The sequence below is a fragment of the Schistocerca nitens genome, chromosome 2 (genome assembly GCF_023898315.1).
Source record: "Schistocerca nitens isolate TAMUIC-IGC-003100 chromosome 2, iqSchNite1.1, whole genome shotgun sequence".
Lineage (NCBI taxonomy): Eukaryota > Metazoa > Arthropoda > Insecta > Orthoptera > Acrididae > Schistocerca > Schistocerca nitens.
Genome location: NC_064615.1, coordinates 449,029,613 through 449,052,151, shown reverse-complemented (window position 1 = coordinate 449,052,151; position 22,539 = coordinate 449,029,613). Strand labels below are relative to the sequence as shown.

At 41.4% G+C, this 22,539-nt stretch overlaps 1 protein-coding gene across 1 annotated transcript in view; it reads left to right on the top strand.

Annotated features, from left to right (window-relative positions):
• The first annotated feature begins 1,480 nt into the window (after positions 1 to 1,480).
• Positions 1,481 to 22,539, top strand: part of LOC126235081 (uncharacterized) — a 50,902-nt gene continuing 29,843 nt past the window's right edge. Inside the window, exon 1 of the mRNA XM_049943814.1 lies at positions 1,481 to 1,609. Coding sequence (XP_049799771.1) covers positions 1,481 to 1,609 — 129 coding nt within the window. The remainder of the gene's footprint in view (positions 1,610 to 22,539) is intronic.

The following is a 22,539-nucleotide window of genomic DNA, read 5'->3' as shown; positions in this document are numbered from 1 at the left end:
GTAGTGTTTTAGCTACTTTCAGCCGTGAGGCAACATGAAGTATTCCTAATACGCCTCTGAATATGAGGATGGCCTTTGAGGCACGGACTGTTCCTCTGTCAAGAGGAGTTGCAAGTGGGCAGTGCATGCATGTTTATAGTATATTTTTTAAATGAGCAGCCATACTTCGTCACGAGTTTTTTCCTCTGCTTTGGATGATGACACAATTTGTCAAGAACCCATTATGTTTTTGCTTATTTTAGTAAGCTATTGTACCCAGTGTTTCGCAGGAACATTTAGCCTGGCAGCCAAAATGTTTTTTACCAACAAACCATTACTATTTTTGACGGTCGGACGGACTTAAAACTGTTGGCGCTAAACTGCATAGTCACCAGCGTCGTTTCTCAATATCATGATACTGGTTCAGCAGGAGTCACTCTAGTGAAGACGAAAGGCGAAGACCATGTGACTACAGCCACAGTCGAATAGACCTGTTCATACAACTGTCATGAATTAACGGTATCAATAAAACTCTGGATGGTATTAAGATGGCTTGTTGATCGCGGAAATAATAGTGTGAGCCAGACACCCAAAGACACTTTGAAATGGTCGTCCAAATACAATGGGCAGGAATCCAGACACCGTAAAAACGCCATTTTCCTTACTATTGTTTCATCACCTAAAATTGACGGTAAGTCCCATAGTAGACCAAAAGCATCCCTTCTATCAGCATACAAAACACGATGTTAAAACATGGTGCACCGTGCTTGCGTCTCCGCAGACACTGCATTCCGGTGGGTCTCCATTCCCCAAGAGATAAGCATGCGTCATTAAGCAGTGTAAGATACGAAGCTGCTTGCAACCACTTCTCCCCTTCTTGGAGTTCGAATGTAAATGCTTCATTGTCGAATAGTTGGTTTGACTGACCGCAACTTGTTTTTGGCCACTTCCAGCCACTGTTTTTCCCACTCAGCCAACATTCCCTTTGCCACCCATGACAACATAGCCGGTAGTGGGATGTTAAGGAGAACTGTGGTATTTTCTTTGTTGATTATTTCTGCTGTGCTGCCAGATTCCTCATTCCCCTCGATCGTCATGTGTCCAGGGACTCAGCAGAAGGCCTCAGCTTAATTATGCCTGTGCAGGAGGTGGATAGTGTCCCATACCATCTGAACTGTTATATCTGCCAGGAACATTTGCTATATAGCCTGCAGAACATTTTAGGGTCTGTGCAGACAAGACACTTCCTGCACCGAGAAATCTCATGTGTTCTGCATTTGGTGTTTAACCATTTTTAAGTATTATAAAACCTATTCTTTTTCGAAGTTTTCAATAATTTAATATTTTTATCGATGTTAAAAATTTAATTTACGATGACGTGTTGCTGCTTACAGTTATGTTATATGTACCTAACCAACAAAATAGCGATTGTTTCTGGAGACTGGTGTAACTGACGAGACGATCTGAATCCCGACAGCAAGATGGGTGGTGCGACCCAGACATGGTGGACGGCGTCGCGGGCGGCGGCGCGGTGGTGGCGACACCACACGGGACCATCAACCTGCGCCTGCGCGACCGCGTGCGCGTCGAGATGACCGTCGACCAGGCCATCCGCATCGTCAGCCTAAAGGTGACAGCCACAGCTACGTTGTTTTCTATATCTGTGCAAGCCATCGCACTTTCTCTGTCACAATTTACTCACGTAATTGGTGCTGTGAAGATAAGAGGGAGGGAGAGGGGTGGGGAGGAAAGCTTCTCATCACCTGTGTTGTGCCTAAGGCGCAGCCCAATACGTTCGTGTATCCGAAATACCATTCTGTACCATGTCTAGACCATAGTAGATACAAAGTACTTATTTTGTAATTTCAATTTTTCTGTACTATTGACAGTTACATTTTATTAATTTAGTTGAGATTTCATGTTGTTGTTGTTGTTGTGATCTTCAGTCCTGAGACTGGTTTGATGCAGCTCTCCATGCTACTCTATCCTGTGCAAGCTTCTTCATGCCCCAGTATCTACTGCAACCTACATCCTTCTGAATCTGCTTAGTGTATTCATCTCTTGGTCTCCCTCTACGATTTTTACCCTCTACGCTGCCCCCCAGTACTTAATTGGTGATCCCTTGATGCCTCAGAACATGTCCTACCAACCGATCCCTTCTTCTAGTCAAGGTGTGCCACAAACTTCTCTTCTCCCTAATTCTATTCAGTACCTCCTCATTAGTTATATGAACCAACCTTCTAATCTTCAGCATTCTTCTGTAGCACCATATTTCGAAAGCATCTATTCTCTTCTTGTCCAAACTATTTATCGTCCATGTTATACTTCCATACATGGCTACACTCCATACAAATACTTTCAGAAATGACTTCCTGACACTGAAATCAATACTCGATGTTAACAAATCTCTCTTCTTCAGAAACGCTTTCCTTGCCATTGACAGTCTACATTTTATATCCTCTCTACTTCGGCCATCATCAGTTATTTTGCTACCCAAATAGCAAAACTCATTTACTACTTTAAGTGTCTCATTTCCTAATGTAATACCCGCAGCATCACCCGATTTAATTCGACTACATTCCATTATCCTCGTTTTGCTTTTGTTGATGATCATTTTACATCCTCCTTTCAAGACACTGTCCATTCCGTTCAGCTGCTCTTCCAGCCTTTGCTGTCTCTGACAGAATTACAATGTCATCGGCGAACCTCAAAGTTTTTATTTCTTCTCCATGGATTTTAATTCCTACTCCGAATTTGTCTTTTGTTTCGTTTACTGCTTGCTCAATATACAGATTGATAAACATCGGGGAGAGGCTACAACCCTGTCTCACTCCCTTCCCAACCACTGCTTTCCTTTCATGCCCCTCGACTCTAATAACTGCCATCTGCTTTCTGTACAAATTGTAAATAGCCTTTCGCTCCCTGTATTTTATCCCTGCCACCTTCAGAATTTGAAAGAGAGTATTCCAGTCAACATTGTCAAAAGCTTTCTCTAAGTCTACAAATGCTAGAAACGTAGGTTTGCCTTTCCTTAATCTATTTTCTAAGATAAGTCGTAGGGTCAGTATTGCCTCACGTGTTCCAACATTTCTACGGAATACAAACTGATTTCCCTCGAGGTCGGCTTCTACCAGTTTTTCCATTCGTCTGTAAGTAATTCGTGTTAGTATTTTGCAGCCGCGGCTTATTAAACAGATAGTTCGGTAATTTTCTCATCTGTCAACACCTTCTTTCTTTGGGATTGGAATTATTATATTCTTCTTGAAGTCTGAGGATATTTCGCTTGTCTCATATATCTTGCTCACTAGATGGTAGAGTTTTGTTAGGCCTGGCTCTTCCAAGGCTGTCTGTAGTTCTAATGGAATGTTGTCTACTCCCGGGGCCTTGTTTCGACTTAGGTCTTTCAGGGCTCTGTCAAACTCTCCACTCAGTATCATATCTCCCATTTCATCTTCATCTACATCGTCTTCCATTTCCGTAATACTGTCCTGAAGTACATCGCGCCTGTATAGACCCTCTATATACTCCTTCCATCTTTCTGCTTTCTCTTCTTTGCTTAGAACTGGGTTTACATCTGAGCTCTTGATATTCATGCATTTCATGTATCAAGTGAAATATATATTATAGCGTGTTGTCGTCTTCTGTCCAAAGATTGGTTTGATGCAGGCCTTCAAGCTATGGCGGCTGGCACTCGCTTATATAGTGGGCCCCAGATAAAAGTCAGTAAATTTCATAACAGAATTGTTCTCAAGTGTTTGTTATACAACCTTTGTTGATGTCATACTGCTTATAACACAATCACAGAATAGTAACTATGTTAACTGTACAACTATAAATATAATCCACAAAAATTGTAGCTAATACGCTGAAGGAAAGAAATCGCAACACCAAGAAAGAATTGTACGACGTAAACGAAAGTTGGTAGGTGTGTTTCTACCTGTGAAAGGCGATATCTGTTCACAGTTCGCTCCAGTCGCATGAGTGGCTTTAGTAGCGCATCTACGTATTAGGATGCAAATCGGATTTGCTATAAATACACGCTGTAAATGTCGTGAGCATTAGTTACCTTTGAGATTGGACACTGAGTTGATGTTAGTCAAGAGTGCCTTTGAGGCGACAAAGACACCATTATCAGCACATCACTGAGTTTGAACGAGGCCGCGTAATAGGGCCACGAGAAGGTAGATGTTCCTTCTGCCATATTGCAGAAACACTGGGCAGGAATGTAGGCACCATACATGACTGCTGCGAGCGGTAATCACGAGGATGTACAGTCGCAAGAAGAACGGGCCCCGGACGGCTATGTGGCACTACCGAGGGGGAACACCATTGTATTCGTCGTATGCCGGTGGCGCATCGTACTGTGTCTGCAGCACGAACTCGAGCAGTAGCTGGCACCACAGTGACAACAACAAAATGTTCCAAATCGGTTATATCAATGACAACTCCGAGCCAGACGCCCTGTAGCGTGCGTTCCATTGGCCCCAAACCACAGCCATTTACGACTTCAGTGATGTCGAGCGAGAGGTCATTGGAGGGCAGGGTGGAGTTCTGTTGTTTTTTCTGATGAAAGCTGGTTCTGCCTTGGTGATAGTGGTGATGTGTTGATTAGAAGGCCAGTTGAGGGACTGCAACCTGCCTGCGTGCTAGATACGCAGGACCTACATGTGGAGTTATGGTCTGGGGTGCGATTTCGTATGAGAGCAGGAACACTCTCTTGGTTACCCCATACACCTTGACTGCAGTTATGTACGTCAATATGGTGATTCCACCAGCTGACTACCATTCACGAACAGCATTCCAGGGTTTTTTTTTTTTTCCAACGGGATAACGTTCGCCCACTTACCGCTGTTGTAACCAAACATGCTCTACAGAGTGTTGATATATTACCTTGGCCTGCTCGATACCTTCAATCGAGCACATATGGGACATCGTCAGACGACAATTTCAGTGTCTTCCACAAACAACATTAACCGTCCCTGTACTGACCGACGAAGTGAAACAGACATGGAACTCCATTTCGCAAACTGACTGACAAACAAATGCAAGCACGTTTGCATGTTCACACTCAACATTGTGGCTCTTAGGGCGGTTATTAGTGTGCCACCATTTCATATATGCAGTGGCTTATCTCGCACCTACATTAATATGTGACCTTGCACTGTTGATCACTTAAATGTGTTACCTAGATAAATATATTCACGAAATCTCATTACTTTACGTTAATTTTTTTTGGTTTTTGGATCTTTTTCTGAGTGTATAATCCCCGAAATACTGAAGCTCATAATGAAGTATATACAGAAGTGAACTCACTATTGTGTGTGTGTGTGTGTGTGTGTGTGTGTGTGTGTGTGTGTGTGTGTGTGTGTGTGTGCGCGAGCGTGCGTGTGTATGTGTAGGTGTAGTATTGTACTTGGTCAGGTCCACCGGCTTCACTGGTTTTCCCTGCACTTTTGTAGTGTACTTTTGTAGATGTGTGGGGCTATGCTGTAGTGCCACATTCTTCCTTTTAACTGTAGGAGTCTTGGTGCTGTTAGGATTCGAATCGTATTGTATTAGCCCTTCCGTTGCTGATTGTACTTTCTCTAAATGAGTCTGTAGGAGGAAGTATGTGACTTTTTCCCCATTGGGAATGCAACAGAGAGGAAATAAAGGGACCTTCCTGGCTTTTGGCTTATGGTCAAGGGAAGAAACTACTGTAAAAATCTTTGCTAGGAGTGGTTTCATGGGTATTTTACGTAACTAAAACATTAACTGATGATTTCTCTGTTTGCAGGCTACTTACACAGTTGTTGAGCACACCCATTCTATTGACTGGCAAACATATGAATCCGTCTGTTGTTGAAGTTTGGAATTTCACTGAATTACTTCATGTGAATGGAGTAAACAGCCAGTGATTTCAGTCTTTCTTGACCACTACTATTCCCAAGGAAGGTTTAAATGTTTTGTAGACCACTATGCTTCTACTGTTGAAACATGTGTAATTAGTGCAATTCGCAAAGTTCTGTGCACTTCTTCAAGGGAATGTTCTATAAGGAAAGCGAACAGATCACAAACCATGTAATGTCTTTAAACGTATCATGGCGATAAATCACTGACAGTTTATTTCTCAATTTATCATGGCAAATAAATGGACTGTAACTTAATGAAAACATAGGTGCTATGGGACCAAGCTGCCTGGCCCCAAACATTGTGTAGCCTTGTGGACTGATGGACAAGGGCAGGATAATGGGATCGTGACAGAGTTATCAGGGTTTGATGGGGTGTGGGACAAGTGAGGTGTGCGTGAGCCAGTTAGTGCATGGGTCCCTGTCCTACCAACTGATGCGTTATTTTAGTCAAGCTCTGCCATTAGTTTCTTTTGTCCCCAATTCTGTTTAGTATGTACTCATTAGTAATACGACTTACCCATCTAATTTTCACCATTCTTCTGTATCACCGCAATTCAAAAGCATCTATTCTCTTCTTGTCTGAGCTTCTTAGTGACCCTGTTTAACTTCTACACAAGGCTACACCGCAGCCAAACACCATCAGAGAGGACTTCTCAGCTCTTAAATTTATTACATATCTTCACATATTCCTCATTTTCAGAACTGCTTTTCTTGTTAGTGTTAGTCTGGATTTTAGGTGCATCATCTCTGCATCGGCCATCATCACTTACTTTTCTCTCAAAAAGCAATAATAGCATTATGACAATGAAAAAAAGTCTGATACTTACGTATTCGAGCACAATTAGAGGAAAGAGGGACTAATGACCACGCATTTAAGTCTGTTTAAAATTACAATCACATTGCTTGTTTGTAAAGAGTCCCAAGGGAGCGTTAGATGGCTTGGCAGTGGGATATCAATCCAGTCTTCTTTTACCAGAAATCTTCATTGACTATTTGGAAAAGTTGTTCATTAACAAATAACCTCTAAGTGTTAATGCTAAATATTGGTTTATGTACTGCCTCTGTGGACTGGTACCACCAAACAATGCAACAAATTTCTGTAAAATTTTAACTCAGAATACAAAAGATACAGGTCACCATGGAGCTTTGTGACAGTTTCATTAACTTCTTGGATCTTAACACAGACATCACTTCAATAATTATTGCTTCAAAATTTACAGAAAACCCAAAACCAACTCTGTTGTATCTTCTTGCTCATAACATCCAATAACACATGACATGCTGCCTTCTGTTCCATAGAACATCGTCCCACATCTATACCAGTACCACATTGGGATTTCCAGAGAGAACAAGACACAATAAAATTCATTGCATCCAACAATGGCTGTAGCCCTGACTTAAAAGGTTGACAACATTCTACACAAGAAACAAACGAGCAAGAGCTTGCCATAACTTTAAACCTTCTCTGTATGAAGAGCCATAACTAGAATTAGTTGGAGTAGAACCCAATTTTTAGCCAACAAAGAAATAAAACTCAGCCTATTAGAAGCATTTGACGAAAGAAAGCGTCTTAGCCACAAAATCCTCTCTTACTGGTCGCTCTGTATGACTGCACACATCCCCAATCTTGGTTTCTGTCAAGCAGCCATCCTCTGTGACTTCAATCTCAACGTTTACTTTCATCTCCACAAACTTGTACCACAATATGATGGTCATTATAACTTATTTGGTTTTCCTTACAATCTTTAGCATTACATTCACAGAACTTGTGTATTTTAATATCATGTGTTTTCGTTATGTGCAGTGTTTTATACTATACAGCTTTTAAACTGCAATTTCACACTGTAATTTAAAATGTTTGGTGCATAACATGAGTGAGGAGAGCATTATTTCACATTTTTCACCTAATGTAATGTCCAAAGAATCTGTGTTTCTTGATAAGACCTCCGTTCCTAATGTCACTTTCTGGTGTCTCTTGTAGATGCTAGTCAGTTGTTTCCTGGCAGGTTCGAAATAAACAAACATCAGTACAAAAAACTCATTATGTATGTTTTTCAAACTCAAAAATTTAAGTTTTCTTTCAAGAAGCGAAGAAAGAATCCATAAAAATGAAAATTAAACATTCATTTCAAAAGACACCTGGCAAACGAGAAGCCATCTAACATACACTGTATTCACTCCAATTATATAACTAGTTTTATTGTTTTTGTGAAATCGGAAAATAAAAAAGTATAGAAAGCCTTTCAGAGCCAAGACCCCAGTAATGTGGAAACAAATGTGGCTCAGCAGTCAACAGTTATTGTAACCAATCAATGTGAAGAAACAAATGGATTTTACACAACTAATGCGAAACATATCTGAGCTAATTGTTGTGGAAGAGTTAGGGGACGAAGGAACATTAGAAAATAACATGCCATCGACGACAGGGCAATTTACACACAAAGAATATCTTAACACTGGAGAATGCTGAGAGCGAAAATCAGGACCCGGCTTTCAAATGAATCGTATAAGATTCGTCTGAAGTAAGTTTTTAAAACCATGGAATACTTAATTCATGTTAGTAGTATAGTAGATCCGGTTCTAGCTCACAGAACTCCAACAGTAGTCAAGAAAGGGTGAATCCCACTGCTCACGATGCCACATCAACGTCGCACTACGTCGACGTCATGATGGCCTCTGCCGATCACAATACAGCATTTGCTCAAAAGTATCAGAACGATCTGATCATACACTTATGCTTGCTACTCGAATTATGTGCTCTGTTCTGAGAGGATTAGAGTGTGGGCATTTGTTATAACTAACAAATTAATTATATTATTATTTCGTTCAGCAAATTTGTCATTCTCTGCGCCAGCAGAGTCCAGCCACCACCCACATGCAGACCAAGAAGACATGTAAGTATTATCATAATTAATTGGCATTTTGAGCTGATTTGTTGCAATTTTACTAATTTTTTTTTCCAAATATCGACATGTCTGTCCTACACATGATGTTAGCTAAGTGCAGAAATGCCTAATTTAACAGCAAGTACGCTCTTGCAAAATCTGTAAACGTTAAAGACAAATCACAGTGCAATACATAAATAAACTTTTACTACGTCATCCCTGCAGTAGTAGTGTATGTGTTAAAACGAGTATACTCTCATATTGTGAAATAATGACATCACAGTATATTTCACAAAATCTCGATAAATATTTACAAAATGTACAACATAAGACATTATTGTGTGGCATTACAGCAACATTCTGTAAGCAGTGATGATTTGCTGAATTCCAAGATAGTCAACACACACATAAAAACAGTATGCGTAAGAAATAGCACAATGCTACAAATACGTAACTAAAGAGATGAATAGTACCTTCCAGAGACGGTTGATTCTGCTCGCAACCGAAGAAATCTCGCAGCTAACACTACGCTAGCGCATCCAAATGGTAGGGAAATTGGCATTATTTAAACAATGTCTGTGTAATAGTTTTCAATGCCACTGACCTGGTTGCTAGCAGGAAAGGCACTGCTACTTAATTAAACATCCAGTGAGAGTCATCCAGCCCACAGTAACAACAACAAAACTCTCTTACCCTACTGGCGCCTATGTATTTACCGCTGAAATCATTGGACAGCTTTGCAGTTAAGTATTGCTAGCAAAACAACCACCGAGGACTTCCCTCCCCTCCATATTTTCTCTCTGAGACAATAAGAAACAAACTATCCCTCCTCCCCAATCATCCCACTTTTATTACTAGAGCTTACACATGGATGATGTAATCTTTAGTCAGCCAGCAGTCTCAAGCGGAATAAAAAAACCATATAATTACAATTTACATACGACGACACACACACAAATATCGACCCGAACAATTAGCACACAAACTAACTCCAACTTTTGGGCAATACATGCTCATTAGCTGCCAGGAATTGCCGGAAAAACGTCCTACACCTAAGTGATAAATGTACGACGTATAATCCCTGTCAATGGATAGGTATGCTAGTGAAACATACTTCCTTAAACACAAACTAAAATATTGTATGTGTAAGTCTCTTTGTGCCAGGTACAGCCTACCACATAGCTGGCTCTGCCATCATCGCTTGAGACACAGACGATCCTCCATGTACACAAGACTCTCCAGCAATGCGGAAGCCCCAGCAGATGCCGCCCAGACACAGCCAAAGCTTCATAGTCGGTCTGCCCCAACTTGCAAATCGCGGAAGACTGGTTTATGTGAGGTAGGTAATGTCCAAGCATTCTGTAGACAACATGAAGAGCACACTTGCGTCCTGCAAATAACACTACAGAGTGCATTTAAGAAGACAGCTGTCTGGCAGCATTGCCCATGCATGGAAGTAAAGAGGCTTGTGTGCTCTCCAAAGCAGACACCAAACGTAGTATGCAGCCAACCTTAAAAACGTTCTACAAGTAATTTTATTACACAGCTCATGTAAGTTGTTGAGCTCGTCTTCCAGCTGCTGGATTTCACCATTGACTGTTATTAAGCAAATGATTATTTAATAAAAAATACATTCCTCTAATACTCGTTACAATTTAATCGCGAATTTAAAGTGTTTGACTTCCTCCTGTCTACAACAGTGTCACTGAAGAAGAGGCACAAACCAGCTAATATCAGAGTGAAGTCCATTGCCTGATACTGCAGAGAGGAGAAGTCTGTTGATAAGACATTACTGAATTTTTGTTTCACTGTCTTGTAAGGTGGTAAATGTAACCCTTCATGTGTGTAGGAAAAAACACAGTATTGTGTTTTGTCATAGCAGTATGATCATAAAGTTTGGAAAGAGAAAATTCTTTTTGTTCATGACAGTTAATCATAGCAATGACTAAAGGCTGTGCATAGAGATCAAGATGACAATTCTCCCAGTCCCACGATCCTTCGGTCATACCTTCTAAATCTGATTGTACTTGCAATCCTACTGTATACTCCAAGCCCAGTTATACTACTTTGTATGTGCTGCGATGTGGATACCCCAAGGGTGGAGTCCATGAGTGGACTCAGCAACAAGAAGCAATGTGGCTATGTTTTTGTATCCATAGTGTTACTCTATACACCAAAAGACAAACTGAGGGAAAAAATGCCTTGATGTAAGTTTATTACACTGTCATTTCTGATGTCTATTAAATTTGAGATTCCAGTCCCTGGTGAACAGTACATCCCAAACCTGGACAAGTGTGTTTAATTATGAGATAATGCTAACATTGGTAATTACCCTGCATGGAGAGTCATCTTAATGTATGGATGACTCTGACACCGTTTAAGTAGAATTAAGACGAGTATTTTGACAAAATAATATGCACACTCTAGACTATGGCCCTCAATTCTTACCTACTACATAGTTATGCATTCTTTGCAGTAAACATCTCAGAATTCCTTTTTTTTTGTAAGAGTACACTAGCATTACGAATTTGTATAAGCGAGTTTCATATTAAATAATAGACAGATAGACCATAGTTTGCAGTAGATACTTACTTGTCAAACACATCTTAGTCATATGCAACAATTGCTTTACGAACAGTGGTGTCGTGCAGACTGAGTCTAAAACGTATTTCTTCACTTCATTAATAATAATAATAATAATAATAATAATAATAATAATAATAATAACTGTAATATCACGCATATGGATAATACATGTATTGTCTATTTGAGGCTGTTACGGTACTTTATTAGAAAACTCATTGTAACTTTATCAATTTCAATTTGTAGCAAAAGTATAGTAGTTTATTTTAAAAAGCAATAATATGTGATTGTAAGATGTTACACACTAAAAGCAAAGGACGATGTGAAATGCTCACAGTCCGTCAGGTAACGCTGCCAGGGGTCGGTGGCGATTCAGCAGCTACATCCATAACTCATCTCACTGCGACAATGTAGAGTGAGCAGTGTTCATGGTGTCTGTCTCCCCAACCTGTGTTTACTCTCATTAGTTGTTAACCTAAATTATGTAGATAACTGTAAGCCACCGAAGTTGGGCTTGGAACACTTTAAACCTGTATCCGCGAACTTCTCGTGATTTCATCTGCAGCAGTAGTATCAATATGTCACCAGAATGAGATTTTCACTCTGCAGCGGAGTGTGCGCTGATATGAAACTACCTGGCAGATTAAAACTGTGTGCCCGACCGAGACTTGAACTCGGGACCTTTGCCTTTCGCGGGCAAGTGCTCTACCATCTGAGCTACCGAAGCACGACTCACGCCCGGTACTCACAGCTTTACTTCTGCCAGTACCTCGTCTCCTACCTTCCAAACTTCACAGAAGCTCTCCTGCGAACCTTGCAGAACTAGCACTCCTGAAAGAAAGGATATTGCGGAGACATGGCTTAGCCACAGCCTGGGGGATGTTTCCAGAATGAGATTTTCACTCTGCAGCGGAGTGTGCGCTGGTCCCGAGTTCGAGTCTCGGTCGGGCACACAGTTTTAATCTGCCAGAACGTTTCAGTATCAATATGTGTTTCATGAGTATCGGTTTCTCTTACAGAATTATTCGACCTGACGTACCCAAATACCTTTTTAATGATCTGTATTACATATAACTTGAAGCTTGTATTTTTTGGGAAAGCGTGCCACAGTATCCAGAATCCAAATAAAGGGTATCTTGCAAATCACACTGCATCATCATAACACTACAAAAGGTGAAAAGACGTTTTTCACCCTATTTTCCTATGAATAGAACTACCAGTATACGAAAGGTATAGATGCCAACCAGTTTACACCATACTAGATTCTTATATCTGTGAATGTGATGTAAATACTGCTAGATAATTTGAAAAATGTGTAGCACACCTTACGTGTAATACTTCAATGACAGGTTTTAAGGATCTCATCTTGTCTTACAGTCTAGTGGAATATGAATTCGGAACAATATACTGCTTTCTCAGACACACAGGACTAGTGGGAATATGTCAATTTCGTCTTGTCACCATGTCTGCAAAATGCACTGACTTTCCACCATTATAGAACATGTACATGCATGTGTGGTGCCGCCCTCTGTATATAGTTGTTACATCAAAGAGATACATCTCTTCTCTACGGCATATTCTGATTACTCTGCCTGTATTGTTTTTTGTGTCTATTTGTCAAGTGGCCTGCACACTTTATCAATCTTTGGCGCAGGTTTTTCTGTCATTTTGGGTGCAGATGGTGCTGTGATTCTTAATAGTTCTCTTCATTGGTATAATTTGTAGCCTGTATCGGGACTTTGTCAAATTTAATCTCTTTTATATATTTTCTGTTATTTCCTTTTCTGTGTATTTTCCATATTTTTCTATTTTTCCATATTTGTAAATCTGCAAATATATACGGTATGTGCCGTTATTGTTTACATTACATGATGGGTTACCACTTTTGCCACACAACTGTGATACTGATTACCAAACCAACCAGAGGATCTACAAACTATACTTCTTCCAAATGTCAAAGATAACACCTATGCTAAAATACATACATGCATGGATTGGTGCTAAAGTGGGGTATTGACTTCATCCTGTTATAAATGTACACACACATATCTCAATTACTCTACTTTGTATGTCGATTTCTCGTGAGGGGCCTCCAGTTCCTATCCCTCCAGACCACTGCTGGTGGATCCACTTCTGGACATTACCCCAGACTTAATGGTGGTGGATCCACCTTCAAACTCTACCTCTAACCTACTGTGGGATGGATCCACAGTAGGATGCTAGCCAGATTTAACGTGGGTGGATTCATCTTTGGACTCTCTCCCAGAGCAGATGGAACCATCCTGAACAATATCCTGGGCATAATGCTAGTGGATCGCACTTCAGTCATTACCCCAGACATAACGCCAGTAGACCCACCCCAAACAATATTCCAGACATAATGCTGGTGGATTAAGTCCAGAAGCTTTAGAGAGCTTGCAGACCACTTCAAAAAAATATAGAGATAGTTATTTATACACAGGGAGTAGTTGAAATCTGTGGCATAACACTAGATGCGAGAGGCCTTGCTTGAAAGTAATGCTCCATAATTTTTTATGTGAGAACTCTTAAAGCATTGACAATGAAACAAACTTTATTGACATTATACATATTTATTCTTCATGTCTCCGCATAATCACTCTGGCGATGAACACAAAATGGTTCAAATGGCTCTGAGCACTATGGGACTCAACTGCTGAGGTCATTAGTCCCCTAGGACTTAGAACTAGTTAAACCTAACTAACCTAAGGACATCACACACATCCATGCCCGAGGCAGGATTCGAACCTGCGACCGTAGCGGTCTCGCGGTTCCAGACTGCAGCGCCAGAACCGCGCGGCCACTTCGGTCGGCGATGAACACATTTTTCCCAACAAGAGACCAGTTAGTTGATACCATCACTGTACAGCGTTTGACTTTGTTGATGGGGCAACAACCACAGGTCTACTTGCACCACTTTATCACTAACTGAAGTCCTCGAAAGTGTTCTTTAAGTTCTGTAAACGGATGAAAATCGGAGGGAGTCGTGCTGAGACTCGATGGAGGACGACTGATGGTTGGCAGATGCTGCAGCACATGTATGTGGTCTGGCATTGTCATGGTGAAGGTGATGGTGCTCCATGTTTGGAAGAGCTCTTTAAGTTCGTGCATTCAGTTTTCTGATGGTCTCGCAGTACTTTGCGGAGTTTATGGTGGTGCCTTTAAGCTTGAATTCCAAATCTACCATCTTGAACAAACCAAATCACTAGGAACATGACTTTGTGTGCAGATGGCACGGTCTGAACTTTCTTGAGTCCGTAATCCTTTGTGGCGGAATTCCATTGATTCTGTCCTATTTTTGGTGTCACAGTGCTGTTAAGTAACTCATCGCGCTCACTCCCACAACGCAAAAGAAGTTGTTGACAGATGTCAAATCTCCTCTCTTTCATGTCAATAGTGGGCATTCGAGGCACCCACTGTGCACACAGTTTTCTGTACCGCGTTTGTGCAATGATGGTGTGAACACCTTCTCGTGATATACCTGTGAGCTTTGTCTGTGTTATCCGACGATTTTCTCTGATGAGTTCCTTAGTTCAATTCTGATGAGTTGCATCAGTTTCCATATGTGGTCGTCAACACACGTTGAGGTTAGCACTATCATTTCCTTCGTTACGAGTATGAATAACCCAACGTTGCACATTATTGAATTCGATACACAGCTTCTCTGTTCGTCTATGAATCTCAATGAAAGTCCCGTTTTCCGTGGTTACAAACTCGATTACAGCGTGCTGTTTCTCGTGCAGTGACATACTTATTTTACGTATTACAACGTTACATGCTATTATTCGGTGTATTACTTTCCATCACGTCATCGTATACATAAAAGAGAATGTCACAAATTCATTTACGAATGAAAAAGCAGTATACAGACGGAATAATCGGAATATCCGATGGAGAGGGACTGTATGTCTTCAGTGTAAAGACTATACAGGGGGAATCACCTAAAATTTGTACCACTAATATTGCGAAAATGGAAAGTGCTACTGATGTTTGGTTTTCACAGAATGGATTGATAGTCAGAGGCTCATATTGATAGCCAATCAACAGACTGTAATACTACTTAGAAAGTTTATTTTTTGTGCAAACATACAATTTTTAAAACGGAACAATGCATGTTGACATTAACAAACTAAAAGTAGGGTAAATTAGAATGTCAGTGCTGATTGTTGCAGGATTCTAGTGCGAGTTGTTTATTGTATTTTGAAAAGTTCCTGCACTTTCGTTTACAGTATACCAGTGGTAGCAGACATTAAAGAACAACGCACGTGCATACAGTAGTTTTGTGGATTCTGACGAGTAACAAGACAGTTGATCATCACAGTTTGTGTTCAAAATGACCACTGGCAACGACAATACACGCTTCCAGTCTGGTACGGAACGACTGCTGCACATGTACTAGCTTTTCAGAGGAGTTGTCCGAGCAGGTTGCAGTAATACGTCGTTGTACATCATTGGGTGTAGTTGGTATGTCCTTGTAGACAGCTTTCCCCACAGAAAGAAGTCTACAGTTATCAAATCCGGGGAATGGACCAGCGAAGATACAGGTTCTCTGCGTTGAGTCCAATCATTTGGAAACAATTTGTGAAGACATGCTGTAAAATTTCGTGTACAATGGGCTGGACAGTTCTCATATTGGTACCACAGGTTCCTCCTAGTCAGCAAAGGAAAGTCTTCTAGCGTCTGAGAAAGATGGTCTGTTAGGAGGATGCGATAGTTGTGATCATTCAGTTTTCAGTCTATGAAAGATGGGCATATGAGCTGACAGTTCACTATCCCACACCACTTGTTTACACTCCATGGACGCTGACATTTCACCTCACGAATTTAACAGGGAATGTCAACAGACCAGAAGCTCATGTTTCAGCGGGTTTACATGGCAATGATTGGTAACTGTGGCTTCATCACTAAACAAGATATATGATACATATGGAGTATTCTGTCTTAATGCCCATTTGTAGAAGTTCTCACGATTCTCATAATAGTTGCCATGCAGCTCTTGATGGAGAGAGATATCATAGGAATGGAACCTATGTCGATGGAGAACGCATTGGACACTTGCCTGACTGATCCCTCTTCCTGATGCGACTGTGCGGGAACTAACATGGAGATCAACTGCAACAGCAGCAAAACATTAATTTCCCCCTCTTCTGTCGTCACTTGTTTCTTTCTGTTACGTTGTCTAGGTGTGACACTATCAAGTAACTGGTTGAAGTGGTTGATAGATAACTACATGGACAGTTGATTTCTATTGGGATATCTTACTGCATACTCTGTACAAGAACGAACTGCATTCATCCCACACTCTGCATACATCACGAACATGTTGCTTTTTTCTGCATTGGTAAATCCCATTGTCCACTCACCACCTACAGCTCGGACTGTCACACACTGACTTAACAAGTTGCAGTGCACTCAGGAACACGGAAGCACACCGTAAGGAAACATAACAACATTGTACCTAGCAACAAAGCAGGTTTAATGGCAAAAACAGTCTCGATGTGGAAACTTTGCACAATGCAATATCTAGTAACCGACTAGCACTAGGCTCCTGTGACAAACACAACTGACATTCTAACTTCCTTACTTCTAATTTGTTAATGTCAATAGACAGTGTTCCATCTAAATAAGTGTATGTTTCCACAAAAAATTCACATTCTAAGTATTATTACAATCTGTTGATTGACTAGCAATACGAGCCCTGATCACCAATCAATTCTGTCCAATCCACACATCCCAAGTCTGCACATCAATAGCACATTCCATTTCCACAATATATGTGGTACAATTTTCTGGTTATTAGCCTTGTACATAGTCGAGGGGATGACACCACACATGCATATACATGTTCTATAATGGTGGAAAGACAGTGTGTTCTACAGTCATGGTGACTAGACAAAATTGTCATGTTCACACTAGTCCAGAGTAATTGAGAAGCAGTGCATTGTTCCGAATTCACATTACACAAGGCCATAAGACAAGATGAGATCCTTAAAACTCGTCATTCAATTGTTACACTAAGCTGTACTACACATTTTTCAAATTACCTAGCAGTATTTACGTCACATTCACAGATATAAGATTCAAGTATGGTGTAAACCGGTTTGCATCGATTACTTCCGTAAACTGGTAGTTCTATTCGTAGGAATGTATGGTGAAAAGTTACTGACATGTTCTAAGTCCTTTCATCTTTTGTCATTTTAATATGGTGGAGGGTGATTTGCAAGATACCCTTTATTTGGATTCTGAATACTGTAGTATGCTCTCCAAAAACATACGAGCTTCAAGTCATATGTAATTCAGTTAATCAAAAAGTATTTCAGTACACTGTAAGGTTGAATAATTCCGTAAGAGAAAATCGATACACATGAAACACATATTGATACTACTACTGCAGATGAAATCATGAAAAGTTCGCTGATAAAATGCTCCAAGCCCAACTTTGGTGGCTGACAGTTATCTACATAAGTTAGATTTACAACTAATGAGAGTAAACACAGGTTGGAGAGACAGACAGCACGAACACTGCTCATGTTACATTTTCGCTGTGAGATTGGTTATGGATGTAGCTGCTGAATCGCCAGAGACGCCTGGCAGCGTTATCTGACGGACTGTGAGCGTTTGTCATCGTCCTTTGCTTTTAGTGTTTAACATTATACAATCACATATTATTGCTTTCTAAAATAAACTACACTCCTGGAAATGGAAAAAAGAACACATTGACACCGGTGTGTCAGACCCACCATACTCGCTCCGGACACTGCGAGAGGGCTGTACAAGCAATGATCACACGCACGGCACAGCGGACACACCAGGAACCGCGGTGTTGGCCGTCGAATGGCGCTAGCTGCGCAGCATTTGTGCACCGCCGCCGTCAGTGTCATCCAGTTTGCCGTGGCATACGGAGCTCCATCGCAGTCTTTAACACTGGTAGCATGCCGCGACAGCGTGGACGTGAACCGTATGTGCAGTTGACGGACTTTGAGCGAGGGCGTATTGTGGGCATGCGGGAGGCCGGGTGGACGTACCGCCGAATTGCTCAACACGTGGGGCGTGAGGTCTCCACAGTACATCGATGTTGTCGCCAGTGGTCGGCGGAAGGTGCACGTGCCCGTCGACCTGGGACCGGACCGCAGCGACGCACGGATGCACGCCAAGACCGTAGGATCCTACGCAGTGCCGTAGGGGACCGCACCGCCACTTCCCAGCAAATTAGGGACACTGTTGCTCCTGGGGTATCGGCGAGGACCATTCGCAACCGTCTCCATGAAGCTGGGCTACGGTCCCGCACACCGTTAGGCCGTCTTCCGCTCACGCCCCAACATCGTGCAGCCCGCCTCCAGTGGTGTCGTGACAGGCGTGAATGGAGGGACGAATGGAGACGTGTCGTCTTCAGCGATGAGAGTCGCTTCTGCCTTGGTGCCAATGATGGTCGTATGCGTGTTTGGCGCCGTGCAGGTGAGCGCCACAATCAGGACTGCATACGACCGAGGCACACAGGGCCAACACCCGGCATCATGGTGTGGGGAGCGATCTCCTACACCGGCCGTACACCACTGGTGATCGTCGAGGGGACACTGAATAGTGCACGGTACATCCAAACCGTCATCGAACCCATCGTTTTACCATTCCTAGACCGGCAAGGGAACTTGCTGTTCCAACAGGACAATGCACGTCCGCATGTATCCCGTGCCACCCAACGTGCTCTAGAAGGTGTAAGTCAACTACCCTGGCCAGCAAGATCTCCGGATCTGTCCCCCATTGAGCATGTTTGGGACTGGATGAAGCGTCGTCTCCCGCGGTCTGCACGTCCGGCACGAACGCTGGTCCAACTGAGGCGCCAGGTGGAAATGGCATGGCAAGCCTTTCCACAGGACTACATCCAGCACCTCTACGATCGTCTCCATGGGAGAATAGCAGCCTGCATTGCTGCGAAAGGTGGATATACACTGTACTAGTGCCGACATTGTGCATGCTCTGTTGCCTGTGTCTATGTGCCTGTGGTTCTGTCAGTGTGATCATGTGATGTATCTGACCCCAGGAATGTGTCAATAAAGTTTCCCCTTCCTGGGACAATGAATTCACGGTGTTCTTATTTCAATTTCCAGGAGTGTACTATACTTTTGCTACAAATTGAAATTGATAAAGTTACAATGAGTTTTCTAATAAAGTACCGTAACAGCCTCAAATAGACAATACAAGCAATGCGTGATATTACTATTATTATTATTATTATTATTATTATTAATGAAGTGAAGAAATACGTTTTAGACTCAGTCTGCACGACACCACTGTTCGTAAAGCAATTGTTGCATATGACTAAGATGTGTTTGACAAGTAAGTATCTACTGCAAACTATGGTCTATCTGTCTATTATTTAATATGAAACTCGCTTATACAAATTCGTAATGCTAGTGTACTCTTACAAAAAAAGGAATTCTGAGATGTTTACTACAAAGAATGCATAACTATGTAGTAGGTAAGAATTGAGGGCCATAGTCTAGAGTGTGCATATTATTTTGTCAAAATACTCGTCTTAATTCTACTTAAACGGTGTCAGAGTCATCCATACATTAAGATGACTCTCCATGCAGAGTAATTACCAATGTTAGCATTATCTCATAATTAAACACACTTGTCCAGGTTTGGGATGTACTGTTCACCAGGGACTGGAATCTCAAATTTAATAGACATCAGAAATGACAGTGTAATAAACTTACATCAAGGCATTTTTTCCCTCAGTTTGTCTTTTGGTGTGTAGAGTAACACTATGGATACAAAAACATAGCCACATTGCTTCTTGTTGCTGAGTCCACTCATGGACTCCACCCTTGGGGTATCCACATCGCAGCACATACAAAGTAGTATAACTGGGCTTGGAGTATACAGTAGGATTGCAAGTACAATCAGATTTAGAAGGTATGACCGAAGGATCGTGGGACTGGGAGAATTGTCATCTTGATCTCTATGCACAGCCTTTAGTCATTGCTATGATTAACTGTCATGAACAAAAAGAATTTTCTCTTTCCAAACTTTATGATCATACTGCTATGACAAAACACAATACTGTGTTTTTTCCTACACACATGAAGGGTTACATTTACCACCTTACAAGACAGTGAAACAAAAATTCAGTAATGTCTTATCAACAGACTTCTCCTCTCTGCAGTATCAGGCAATGGACTTCACTCTGATATTAGCTGGTTTGTGCCTCTTCTTCAGTGACACTGTTGTAGACAGGAGGAAGTCAAACACTTTAAATTCGCGATTAAATTGTAACGAGTATTAGAGGAATGTATTTTTTATTAAATAATCATTTGCTTAATAACAGTCAATGGTGAAATCCAGCAGCTGGAAGACGAGCTCAACAACTTACATGAGCTGTGTAATAAAATTACTTGTAGAACGTTTTTAAGGTTGGCTGCATACTACGTTTGGTGTCTGCTTTGGAGAGCACACAAGCCTCTTTACTTCCATGCATGGGCAATGCTGCCAGACAGCTGTCTTCTTAAATGCACTCTGTAGTGTTATTTGCAGGACGCAAGTGTGCTCTTCATGTTGTCTACAGAATGCTTGGACATTACCTACCTCACATAAACCAGTCTTCCGCGATTTGCAAGTTGGGGCAGACCGACTATGAAGCTTTGGCTGTGTCTGGGCGGCATCTGCTGGGGCTTCCGCATTGCTGGAGAGTCTTGTGTACATGGAGGATCGTCTGTGTCTCAAGCGATGATGGCAGAGCCAGCTATGTGGTAGGCTGTACCTGGCACAAAGAGACTTACACATACAATATTTTAGTTTGTGTTTAAGGAAGTATGTTTCACTAGCATACCTATCCATTGACAGGGATTATACGTCGTACATTTATCACTTAGGTGTAGGACGTTTTTCCGGCAATTCCTGGCAGCTAATGAGCATGTATTGCCCAAAAGTTGGAGTTAGTTTGTGTGCTAATTGTTCGGGTCGATATTTGTGTGTGTGTCGTCGTATGTAAATTGTAATTATATGGTTTTTTTATTCCGCTTGAGACTGCTGGCTGACTAAAGATTACATCATCCATGTGTAAGCTCTAGTAATAAAAGTGGGATGATTGGGGAGGAGGGATAGTTTGTTTCTTATTGTCCCAGAGAGAAAATATGGAGGGGAGGGAAGTCCTCGGTGGTTGTTTTGCTAGCAATGCTTAACTGCAGAACTGTACAATGATTTCAGCGGTAAATACATAGGCGCCAGTAGGGTAAGAGAGTTTTGTTGTTATTAACGTGGGCTAGATGGCGCTCACTGGATGTTTGATCTAGCAGCAGTGCCTTTTCTGCCAGCAACCAGGTCAGTGGCATTGAAAACTATTACACAGACATTGTTTAAATAATGCCAATTTCCCTACCATTTGGATGCACTAGCGTGGTGTTAGCTGCGAGATTTGTTTGGTTGCGAGCAGAATCAACCGTCTCTAGAAGGTACTATTCATCTCTTTAGATACGTATTTGTAGCATTGTGCTATTTCTTACGTATACTGTATTTATATGCGTGTTGACTATCTTGGAATTCAGCAAATCATCACTACTTACAGAATTTTGGTATAATGCCACACAATAATGTCTTTATGTTGTACATTTTGTAAATATTTATCGAGATTTTGTGAAATATAATGTGATGTCATTATTTCACAATATGAGGGTATACTCGTTTTAACACATACACTACTAGTGCAGGGGTGACGTCGTAAAAGTTTATTTGTTTATGTATTGCACTGCAGTTTTTCTTTAACGTTTAATATTTTGCAAGAGCGTAGTTGCTGTTAAATTAGGCATTTCTGTACTTAGCTGACATCATATATGGAACAGAGTAAAAAAAATCAGTAAAATTGCAACAAATCAGCTCAAAATGCCAATTAATTTTGAGAATACTTAAATATTTTCTTATTCTGCGTGCGGGTGGTGACTGAACTCTGCTGGCGCTGAGAAAGATGAAATTTGCTCATCGGCATAATAATACACTTAATTTAGTAGTTATAACAAATGGCCACACACTGATCCTCTCAGAACAGAGCACATACTTCGAGTAGCGAGCAAAAGCCCATGATCAGATCTTTCGGATACTTTTGAGCAAATGCTGCATTGTGATTGGCTGAGAGCACCATGTCGTCGTCGTAACGCGATGTTGATGTGACATCGTGAGCAACGGGTTCG